At 27.3% G+C, this 11,830-nt stretch overlaps 3 protein-coding genes across 8 annotated transcripts; 1 reads left to right on the top strand and 2 right to left on the bottom strand.

The window, feature by feature from the left end:
- Window positions 1–73: 73 nt before the first annotated feature.
- LOC124953009 (acyl-CoA-binding domain-containing protein 4) lies at window positions 74–4,484 on the top strand. 3 transcript variants are annotated; one of them, XM_047503793.1, is made up of 6 exons: window positions 74–193; window positions 2,236–2,429; window positions 2,503–2,665; window positions 2,755–2,903; window positions 2,980–3,333; window positions 3,425–4,484. In XM_047503793.1, exons 2-6 carry the CDS (start codon window positions 2,262–2,264, stop codon window positions 3,566–3,568), a joined length of 978 nt encoding a protein of 325 aa, XP_047359749.1. In that variant the 5' UTR covers window positions 74–193; window positions 2,236–2,261; the 3' UTR covers window positions 3,569–4,484. The 3 variants fall into 3 exon arrangements, with proteins under 3 accessions (XP_047359749.1, XP_047359735.1, XP_047359741.1); XM_047503779.1 differs by having other exon boundaries at window positions 98–403; XM_047503785.1 differs by lacking the exon at window positions 74–193 and adding an exon at window positions 410–1,013.
- A 228-nt stretch (window positions 4,485–4,712) lies between these two features.
- On the bottom strand, window positions 4,713–7,173 carry LOC124957544 (histone H3.3A). Of its 3 annotated transcripts, none has more exons than XM_047514554.1 (3): window positions 7,016–7,173; window positions 5,848–5,983; window positions 4,713–5,759 (listed from the first exon to the last, which is right to left on the bottom strand). In XM_047514554.1, exons 2-3 carry the CDS (start codon window positions 5,973–5,975, stop codon window positions 5,477–5,479), a joined length of 411 nt encoding a protein of 136 aa, XP_047370510.1. In that variant the 5' UTR covers window positions 5,976–5,983; window positions 7,016–7,173; the 3' UTR covers window positions 4,713–5,476. The 3 variants fall into 3 exon arrangements, with proteins under 3 accessions (XP_047370510.1, XP_047370511.1, XP_047370512.1); XM_047514555.1 differs by lacking the exon at window positions 7,016–7,173 and adding an exon at window positions 6,801–6,933; XM_047514556.1 differs by lacking the exon at window positions 7,016–7,173 and adding an exon at window positions 6,048–6,071.
- A 1,210-nt stretch (window positions 7,174–8,383) lies between these two features.
- On the bottom strand, window positions 8,384–9,832 carry LOC124957545 (histone H3.3A). 2 transcript variants are annotated; one of them, XM_047514557.1, is made up of 3 exons: window positions 9,671–9,832; window positions 9,090–9,223; window positions 8,384–8,968 (listed from the first exon to the last, which is right to left on the bottom strand). In XM_047514557.1, exons 2-3 carry the CDS (start codon window positions 9,215–9,217, stop codon window positions 8,686–8,688), a joined length of 411 nt encoding a protein of 136 aa, XP_047370513.1. In that variant the 5' UTR covers window positions 9,218–9,223; window positions 9,671–9,832; the 3' UTR covers window positions 8,384–8,685. The 2 variants fall into 2 exon arrangements, with proteins under 2 accessions (XP_047370513.1, XP_047370514.1); XM_047514558.1 differs by having other exon boundaries at window positions 9,090–9,228; window positions 9,671–9,829.
- Between the last annotated feature and the right edge of the window lie 1,998 nt (window positions 9,833–11,830).

Here is an 11,830-nt window from a genome sequence, read left to right as displayed (position 1 = left end):
ACGGTCGGGGCGCGACGCCGATTAAAAAACCGCATCGTCACATAATCGACAGAAAGTAGTGATATACGCATGCGTCAAGCCTGGAGACGTACGATTACCGGACGATCGCCAATCACTAATCGGTAATTTGTCACTCGTGGACGGCGAGTTCTTGCACAGTTTACAGCAGTTACTCTCTTCCGTACATTGATTTGTAAGTTATGCTGTGAATTTTCGCTCTTTAAATCCTCAATCTTGTGTGTGTCGTCATTCCTCCAATCAAGAAGGAAAATTGATAATAGAAACGTTGGGACATAACAAGCGAAGTACAATTTTTGGAGTTCTAATAACGAAAATTTTAACATGACGACGGAAGAGAAGTTTAACGCGGCTGTGAATGTAATTAGGAGCTTGCCAAAAAACGGTAATTTATTTAACGATCGTAGCATATGTAGATTTATCCGTTAACTCCAAATTAACGAGTGTCTACTACGCATACGGCAGATCGAACGAAGCACATTGTCCTTGATCGCATAGTATAAACAATATGAAAAGTTACTTTTTATAAAGTCTGCTACATAACATTTTCAATTTCGTTGTTCATATTTTTTACAATCTATAATAAAAAATTTATGAAACTGATAACTATGATGCTGATAATTTAAATACATACGTTTCTTGTCGATCGACGTCAATCTCTAGGAGAAGAAAAAATATTAAGAGAACTTTTCTTATTAAATAATCTCATAAATTTCTTCGTTTACGTTATGACTAAATAAAATCTCATTTAAGGATAATTATTAATGAGTACGATGGAACAATATTTTCTAATAAAGATTTTTATTATTTCCGTATCCGTAAGGGTAACCATTTTTTATGTATCTATATAGCATGCATTGATAATATAACAGCTATAAATGAATCCTTGAACATTGACTCTATCTATGGATAAGAAAGTCAAGTGTTATATCTACATTTAAATGTGAATAAATCTGCATATATATCTACCAGGAATTATTCATATTTATTTACTGGTGACTATATTACGAACTAAAAATCAATTCATTCATTTAATTTTGTTGGCAATATATAATCTCAATATATATAAGTATTGAAATATCATCATATAAAATATATACAAGATAAAAAGTAATAACTTAGCAGATATTTATTAAATACAATTTTATGCATTTAGCAATTGTATCAAAGGTTTGAATATACTAATCTTCTATATTCATCATAATTTTACAATTCTTTTGAAATAGTGGAAATAAAATAATAAAGCTTATAAGATTATACTAATTCTAAAATGATATACACTTTCTTTTATAAAGTTTATGAGCATCAACTATAGATTATTATTATGAGTGAGAGAGATATCAATGGGAAGTGAGAATACATTCTATATATATACTACAAAGATGAGTGAATGTTCTCACTTCACTTTCTAACAATGTGAGATGCATGAATCAGTCTTTATGAAAGATATCATAACTTTTCTATTAGTTGAATACAAATACAATTAAAGTATGATTTAATTAAACAATTTTTTGTATTAAACATTAAACAATTATAATAACAAAAAAGAAAGTATGATATATCATATGCATATATCAGAAAAAAATAGGAAAAAATATCTGCTTTACTTACTAATTTATTAGTATAAATATATTTCATTCTATTCTTAATCTCAATTCATATTCTTGAAAATGTAAAATGCAAATGTAGATATCACTGTTATGTAAGTTAAGCAAGATTAAAGTTTATTATATCAAATGTTAATAATATAAATTATTATAAAGAGATATTTAATAACTATTATTTAAGTCATTACATTTGGAAATTTATTATTATTATTATTGATCTATTTAACATTTATTACAATAGTATTCAAATTACATTTTATATTATATACAAATATTTCGTATATAATATGATACAAAATAAAGTAAAAAAATAAAATTATACCTTGTTTTCTCTGTCATAAGATGGTATGCGTCTATGATTCAACTTGTTATTACTGCTTTGCATAGAATGAATACCTTATTATCAGTAAACGCTATATATTGACCAAAGTTCAAAAGATAAAAACTATTTTTCATACCTCTGCATTTGGTAGTAGCATATAGAAAGTATCTTAGTATAAGAAATGATTTGATATATTTTTAAATTATAGTTATATTATTATTATTAATATAAGCATTATAAATAAATTTCATTCCATATAATTATATCACATAAAAATCATGATTTCAGGAGCTTACCAACCTAGCAATGAAATTATGCTACGTTTTTATTCTTATTACAAACAAGCTACAGAAGGACCATGCCAGCAACCAAAACCAGGTTTTTGGGAGGTAATAAAAAAAGCAAAATGGGATGCTTGGCAACGTTTAGGCAATATGAGTCGTACAGAAGCTATGAACAATTATGTAGAAGAATTAAAAAAAGTATGTGAAAGTTTTAACTACATTACATGCTTCTACAAAAACATATGACAATTTTTTTATTCTTATGGTATAGATAGTTGAAACTATGTCGTATACAGACAATGTAGCAACATTTTTGGGTAGTTTGGATTCGTTTTATGAGAGTGTACCTGTTGAAGATTTAGAATTGCTTGTTGGACCAGTTTTAAATCGTATGCGCACACAGCCGACTTCACCATTGTCAGGTTCTCCTTTAGGTTTGTTTTTATTTTTACTTCAATATAATATTAATTTTTTTAAGTTATTTTAATATTTCTTTTTATGACATATATTTTCTTAAATTTAGCATCTAGAGAAACATCGCCACATAGAGTTTGCAATACATCAAGACATATAACAAGTAGCTTAGAAACAAGTCCAGCTAGCAGTCACAGTGCAAGTCCTTTACCACCTGATACAGATGGTGAAGAAGAAGAATTTATTGATACAGTTGAAGTAAGTATTAAACGGTTTTTTCTTACAAAAATAAAAACAGATATTAATAAAAAATTATTATATATATTTTTCATAGTCTGCTCCAGATCGAACACAAAAAGATGCCATAAAATCTTCTGTAAACATTCAGAAAACAAGTATTACATTTAATACTTCAGATGATGATGCAAACAAGCAACAAAGCACTACCAAGGGAAATTCATTAGAGTTAATTAATGGTCATGCTAAGACAAATGATCTTACTGAAATAAATGTAGATACGAAACAAGAAAGAGGTCGGCAAAGAATAAGGAAAGATGATAAAATAAATGCTGAATTTTTTAGCCAAATAGCATCAACAATGCAAAATTTACAACGAGATCTCGATCGAATAACCGCACGAGTACGCAGTTTAGAAGGTCAAGCTCTTCAAGCACTATCGCCTTTAAGAGTATGTTAAATATAAAAATGTCATATAATAAATATTTTTGATATATTTATTGAGATATTGAGTTAACTTATGTATAAATTATATGTTATAGGAGCAAAATAATAATCGATTTTATCCAAAATGGTGGCCTTTTCCAGAATGTTCGCCACGAATGTTTACTCTACTTATACTATGGCCGTTTGTAGCACAAATTCTTATCTCACTTACACAACGGTATCGTCAACGGAGACTGTGATTTTTTAATGTTTATATTATTATTAATCTGAATACTATGTTTATAATTAGGATACGTTAAACATATACAGAGATTATTATCATTTAAGTTTATATATACGACATAATCTAAAGGCTATAATTCTAAAGAGAATTTGTTTATATGAATAAATTTTTCATGATATTTGATCAAGTTATAAACATAATAAGATTAAAAGAAATTTTAAGTGCAATATAAATAATTCTAAATATTAAAAATTAATCTTTTCAAAATTCAATAGAAGTATACTTGTTCATTATATAAATAAATCCAAATTTTAAAAATATAATTCATGACAATAGTATATATATATATAAAGATTTATAAAAAATGGTTTTTCATTCTTAATATTTAATTAATCTCTGTATATCTATTTTTCATAAAGGTGTATGCAATTGGATTTAAAGGTGAATTATGTTATATTTATACATTTCATAATATAATATATACATAAAAATTTTGTATTGTAAATGTAGACTATAAAGTTAGAATTATTATCCATATATACAGTACTTTTTTCTTGATTGTTCGTAAAATGATTTATGTGAACATTATTTTTTAATAAAAATTTGGAAATAATAACTTATTGATATAATTTAGTGCTTCCATGAGTACTACATTATTATAAGAAAAACATAAAACATTATACATGTGTCCACATGCAGCACGCACACATACGCACGTGCGCACACAGAATACACAGAGAGAGAAAGAGAAAATGCATATACTTTATATTTCAATTGTAGTTTATTTATTATTCTGACATCACTATACAAATATGACATCGGTTATTGATTGGGGGAATTACCGATTTTTATAATTATTTTTATCTAAGTATAAAAAAAGAAAAATATTAATTTTATGTACACATGATATATAAATATAACTTTTAAATATATTTTCAGATTGGCTCTTTAAACTTCATTACAAAATAAATTAAATAATGGATTCATAATGTAAGATAATTAATAATAAATTAATAAATGAATTTTGAAATTTTTTAAAAATTATCCAATAATTGAATTTTTTAAATATCCATTTTATAAAGAAATTTATTCATTATCAGCATTTTAAAATAATAATATAAATTAAGATATAAATATATATATTTTTATGAACTTACATATACAATTTGGAAGATTTATTTATGAAATGTTTTTACATATACACTGAATACTCAAGTTTTTATCTCATGTTTTTAATACAATCAAAAGACTAATACGACAAGTACTACATCAGATCACTATGATAAATTTCTTATTTGCTAAGTCACATATTCTGTGTATCATATCAATAATAATAATAATAATAATAATAATAATAATAATAATAAAAATAAAAATAATAATAATAATAATAATAATAATAATAATAATAATAATGATGTTATCATGATATTAATGATAATAGTAGGCAAATAATGAGAAAACAATTATCATTGCCTTAACCTTTTGCTCTGTAAATTCAAAAGAATTAACAATATTTATTTACTTTTAACTGCTTATTCATATAATAAATCTTTCAGCAATCATTTCTCAGTATATCAATTACTCCTATTTTTTAATATTTTATAAACGTTTTTAAAGTATTGATAATTCTTCTGAAATCAGATATTAAAACTACATATTTTAAAATATTTCGTGCATATAAGTAAAATCAATTTCCAAAAGTTTCTTAATATTCAAAAAGATACTATTTTTTATCTAACCTTTTACTTAATTATATTAGAAATTGTACGCACGCGTAAGGGTGTCTTATAGTTTCTATGCTTTTGTGAAATACAACATAACACATATCTTGGAATGAAAAGATATCATCCACAATAATTACGAACAATAATAATAATAGCAGTAGTAATAAACAGTATGTATGGGAAATACACGTTATTATTTAAGCCCGTTCGCCACGAATTCGTCGAGCCAATTGGATGTCCTTCGGCATAATAGTAACACGTTTAGCATGAATAGCGCACAAATTTGTGTCTTCAAATAATCCAACCAAATAAGCTTCAGACGCTTCTTGCAAAGCACCTATAGCTGCACTTTGAAAACGTAAATCAGTTTTGAAATCCTGTGCAATTTCACGGACTAATCTCTGGAATGGTAGTTTTCTAATTAACAACTCAGTAGATTTCTGATATCTTCTGATTTCTCGAAGAGCAACTGTACCCGGCCTAAAATAAACAAATGTAATTCCTTTAATAATTTTTTAAATGTATACTTGCGTGTATGTGTTATATATAATTGAATTTTTATTTATACCTATAACGGTGAGGCTTTTTAACACCTCCTGTGGAAGGTGCACTTTTACGGGCTGCTTTTGTAGCTAATTGTTTGCGGGGAGCTTTCCCACCAGTTGATTTACGGGCTGTTTGCTTTGTACGTGCCATGGTTTAATCTGGAAAAACAATCATGTATTATTAAAAAATAACTATGAAAAATTATCATATTTCATGACACACCCAAAACAACTTCTCTTTTCTTCTTGTGTACTTTTTATTATCCTATTTTTTCAATTTTTACACATTCATGATTATATTAATTTATAATACACAACTGCAATTAAATCTAACATTTAATTGCAGTTGTCAGAACCATTATAATATAAAGTATAAAAATGTTTTCAAAGAAAAAAATCTCTAAATTATTAAACAAAAAATAAAAATGAAAAGATTGGAGAGTAATGTTGTGTGGCAGAATTTAAAACAATAGACAAAAGTTGAAACCACGATAATTGGCGGTAATGATTAAGGATCACAAAAATAGTCAGCGAAACATAACAAACAGTTGCGAGTAGAAACTGGTATAAACTGAAAAGCGATAGAGTCAATAGATGGTGGGGGAAGATCAGATGAAAAGAAATTGTCGTAGTGGTGGGATTTCATGTTTGGTGGGGGTAGGATCCGTTACCGTGCGCGCTCCGAGGAAGCACGCACGGAGGAACTCTGCGTTGCGCAATGGATGAACTTTCGTCCCTCTCTTGGTTTAGCGTGGAAAAGCCCACGCGCTGTCGATCGAAAAAAATCTTCGAGAATATGATCGCGAGAAAACTGACGAAAAAAGATTGTCAGTGAGAAAATTTAAACACATCGACCATTGGAAATGTTAATAAAACTAAAGTGATCGAAATGAAGAGAAAGAAAGAAAATCAAGAGAGAGAAAGAGAAAGAGAGAGAGAGAGAAAGAGAGAGAGAGGCAAGAATTAGTTGGCGTACCAGTCAGGCTCGTGAACGATTCCTACTACGAAACGTCAATCGCAAAATGGAGGCAAGCTCTTGCGATAGGCTTCTTGTTAGTGCAGTCGAGAATTAAAATTTTTTTCTTTATCTTCGGAATATCTTTTGACATAATCGATAGTATGACATTATCGCGCGAAAACACGAATACGTTCTGACACTTCGTAAAAATCAATTGAAAAACTTTTACTTACCCCTAGAAGGAAAATTTACGCAAGAAGCTGAGAGCCAACGCTATCCGCTTCCTTGTACTTCGATGGCAGTGGACGCTCTCCGAGTCACGGGCTCCCTTGTCCCTACCCCCTAGAAATTAAATTGCGAGAGGCACGTAAGCCCGCGGTACGTACCATCCAATCGGACGTTGGACGACGAATTTTGTCTTGTGATACGAGCTACCCGATTGGCTTACCCTCCTACGTTTAGAAAATACAAAGCTGTGAGCCTGTGACGATTTATTAACCACATACGCGTCTCTGGTTCGACATGTTACTCTTACTTTCTTACTTACTAACTACGACTATGATGATTCTAGAAAAGATAAGAATTTTTTTTCTGTACTACTACGTTATGTTTTAAATTATAATTTTTTTTATCGGAAGAAATGAAATCGAATGAAGCGAAGAAAAAAGGGCGAAAAAAGAAAGTAAATACAGGATTTACTTTTTTCTTAATTAGCAGTTAGTTTCCAATCGGAAGCTACCCCTGTTGTTTGTATCGCCGCCGATCTTTTAATATGTAGGAGAAATCTGCGTACATTACCCCTTGATTTCATCATAGACATTGCGCAATGAATGTATTAAACGGAATACATTCAAGATTGTATCATTTGCTTCTTTCAAAAAATGATGACACATGTTAAAGAAATACATATAATGCATTATGTTATGACATTACTCATCGCTAAAAAAAACTATAAAAAAATTTGTTTCTTAATTTAAAATATTTCTTTTTCATTTAAAGGAAAAAGAAATTATGTAAATATAAAAATATCAAATCATAATTTATATGAAATAAACAAATTAATAGTTACATTTAAAATAAATGTAAAAAATAAGTTTTATGCCTAAATGTAATAATTTTTCTATACACTAGTAGGTTATTTATTTAAATTTTTATGCTTGTAATTACATGAAATTATAAATGTCTATAATCATGACAGTTAACCATAATAAAACACTAAGAAATACTCACTAATTTTATTATTATTATTATTATTATTATTATTATTATTATTATTATTATTATTATTACTATTATTATTATTATTATTATTATTATTATTATTAAACTAATATTTATGAAATGTAAATGCAAATCGAAATTTCCTTACGTAACAATATTGCTTACTAACGAAATATTATACTTACAAAATTTTTTAATCTAATATTTCAATGAAATAGTAAGATACTTTTCAAACATAAATTTATGTTTCTTCCGACGCATTAAATGTATGAAAATTAAATTAACATGACAAATCTTGTAAGATTGTAAAAATATAAGTTTTCTATCATCCTAATCTTGATCTTCTACATATCAAAATGTTTTCTATCACTTATTGCTCGTGTGTAATGATATAAGTTTGATTACAAATACTAATCCACTATAATCATGTTCACATACCATAATTGGAGAAGTTAATTGTCTGTTATTGAAATTTAAATATTTTCCAATAATTCATGTAATAGAACAGACAAACCTAGATTATATTTCCCCATTTATACTACTTATAGTGCTTGGCAGTGTAGACTCTAGTGAATATTTGTGGGAAGAACTGAATTGCAATGTATTTAATTACTTTGTAAGATAATGTCCCAGGACATGATAATAAAATGAATTGAAATAAAAATTGCAAGTTGTTTGTAATTTAAGCACGTTCGCCACGAATTCTTCGTGCCAATTGAATATCTTTTGGCATGATAGTAACACGTTTAGCATGAATAGCACATAAATTTGTATCTTCAAATAATCCGACCAAATATGCTTCCGAAGCTTCTTGTAAGGCACCAATAGCCGCACTTTGGAAACGCAAATCAGTTTTAAAATCTTGTGCAATTTCACGAACCAATCGTTGAAATGGCAATTTTCTTATCAACAACTCGGTAGATTTTTGATATCTTCTGATTTCTCTAAGTGCTACAGTTCCAGGTCTAAAATAGAATAAAGTTATTAAATAATATAATACAAAAATAAGAAAATAATTACATGTTGCTCGTACATTATAATGTTAATCAATATATAGAGCACTTTATAATGCTTCTTTATTCATACCTGTAACGATGTGGTTTTTTTACACCTCCAGTAGAAGGTGCACTTTTACGAGCTGCCTTTGTTGCAAGTTGTTTTCTGGGTGCCTTTCCTCCAGTAGATTTACGAGCAGTTTGCTTTGTACGAGCCATATTTTACTAAACTTACAGAATATTATTATATTATTCATTTTACAATAATTAGATATGTATATATGTGGGGTCAATATACCCCGTTGTTGACAAATGGCGTTAGTCGAAAAAATAAAGTAGAATCAATCGTCTTCACTCAAATATATGATTGCATCAATATATGACTCACAATTAATTATGACACATACACAAGTAGAATTACGATAATATGTATATGAATAACTAATTTTAATCAACTAAAAGTCGTTTTTGGTTTCCCTCCAAAAGCAGGCCGAATAAACAAAATGGCGAAAGGCGTACATGAAGTTTTCCTTGCGTGAAACTATTAAGTATAAAGCAGACGTTCCGTACCAAGAAAATAAACATTCTCACGCGTAAATAACGATGCGTTACAGTTATTATTTATATCTATATTATCTACTATTTTCTGTGAAAAATAATAAATATACGTACTTGGTTGTTTTACACTGTTCTCCGAAGTTTAATAGAAATTTAGAGAATCTCTCAATAAGCGCTTTGTTAACTGAATGATATTTGACTACTCGACTACTCGACTACTCTACTCACTCTACTCACTCTACTCACTCCACTCTCTCGTAGCTTTGTACTACAGATCACATATAAATACAAAACTATAGCGTATGAAAGCAAGATTCACTGCTTACGATTGGTTGTGTACTATGTAGGGATGCAACAGCATCATCTTGTCTTCAACGAACGCTGTATATAATTGGTGTTTATTTTCGATATCGACCAATCAGCATCGTCTGCTGTGCCATAGCGCTACATGTCGATGCAAGATTTCGCTAGATGCATCTAAAGTGTTTTAGGTGCATCAAATGTTGTAACTATATATATAATAGACAGAAAGACGAATGAAATTATTACGTTTTTTTACCTTTTCATAGTTATAAATTTGGAAGCCTTTAATTCGTAGTTTTTCAATGCATTATTTTTTAAATTAAAAAATGTATGAATAAAATTCATTTACTTATTTATAATCATTTAAAATTTATTTTAATACTGTATAAGTATTAAAGCATTTGATAAAGTGCATATTGTAATAAACAAAACTAATTTCTTGTATCAGAAAGCATATAATCTGTTCATATTATACAAGCACAATCAATTTTTTAAACATTATAAGTAATTTATATTCATTGCATTTTTCATAAAAAAATGCATTTAATATATATTTTAAAGTATATTATAGAATAGTATAGTTTGATCATTAAAATATTTTTCTTTTTATAAGTATAGCTTAATAAATACAAATTAATAATATAAATAAAACCCCTTATATATATATATCTTTTAGAAAACAATATTTTTTATTATAATGCTGAATTTATTTATCATTATGTACCCTTATATATCACCAATTACATTCTATGATTATGTATTAAACTATTATCAAAGTATTAAAATCAATGTATTAAACTATTTATCAACATAAAATACACTTTGTTAATTGTGATATAAATTTACAATATCTAGTGCAATATCAACACATAATTATCAATAAAATATGATAAAATTGAATGAAAGCTTCTTTGTGATTATATAAAATTTTGGTTTTTACGTAAGGAAGAATTTAAAGAATTAAAGCATTGTTATTCATGCATTATTTTCAAATATACTTTTTGTAGAATTAAAATGAATTTATTACGACTTATTAGAAATGTACATCTGTCATTATAAATAGTCTATCATACCAATGCTTGAATCTTACTTATAACTATTATTTGACTCTTTATTTAATTATCACACCTATTTTTTGTAATGACAACGTTTCTATAAAATGTGACTCAATTTGATTTAAAATTATCACAATCAAAATAATTCTATTTAATCTTAGGATATTTTAGGAAAGTTTAGTGGAAGCATTAAAAGAAATAGAAATTATATATATGCGATCATTAGATACGAAATAGAATTATTCCTTAGTTAAGCAAGTTGAAGCTTAAGTTTAAATTATTTTAATAGTATATTGTTAATAATATATGTGCGTCTGTTAAGATTAAGCAATACGTTCATATGTATTAATATAATTCTCATACAAATTAAGTGTAACTTACACAGAGATTCTAAAAAAGGAACCTTTCTCATTTATGATAGCAATGGTAATAATGATCGATAATAATTTAGATAGGTTACAAGGCAATGTTATTTTTCAGACATATTATTTCAATGCTTCATAATATGAAAAAAGGACCTATTAATCCTAGTTCTTGATATAATTTACTTTTTAAATAGTTATTTTCTCTGAATTATAAAGCTATACTTTCATTTTTGCAATTATTTTTTCATAACATGTAATTATGTTTATGTATCTCTGTGTAAGCTTTGCTTTATATTCAACATTAATCCCTGTATATATTAGGTGTATTCATATATTGTACCTGTATCAGGTACTGTGGACAAAAGGACGGTGAATATGTTAAAGCATAGTATTAAGAAAGTACATTGCAAAAAATTAACCTTTTAGATAACAATAATTTTAAAGAAAGTTCTGTTTCCCGTAAAATTGATTTTAATATGAATATATATCACAATTTTATATTAAATAAAGCAAGAAATGTTTCTTTAATAATTTATAAAAGTTTTTGTAGA

Source organism: Vespa velutina, chromosome 1 (genome assembly GCF_912470025.1).
Source record: "Vespa velutina chromosome 1, iVesVel2.1, whole genome shotgun sequence".
Lineage (NCBI taxonomy): Eukaryota > Metazoa > Arthropoda > Insecta > Hymenoptera > Vespidae > Vespa > Vespa velutina.
Note: the sequence above shows the minus strand (reverse complement) of the source record. Positions and strands in the feature narration are given on the sequence as shown.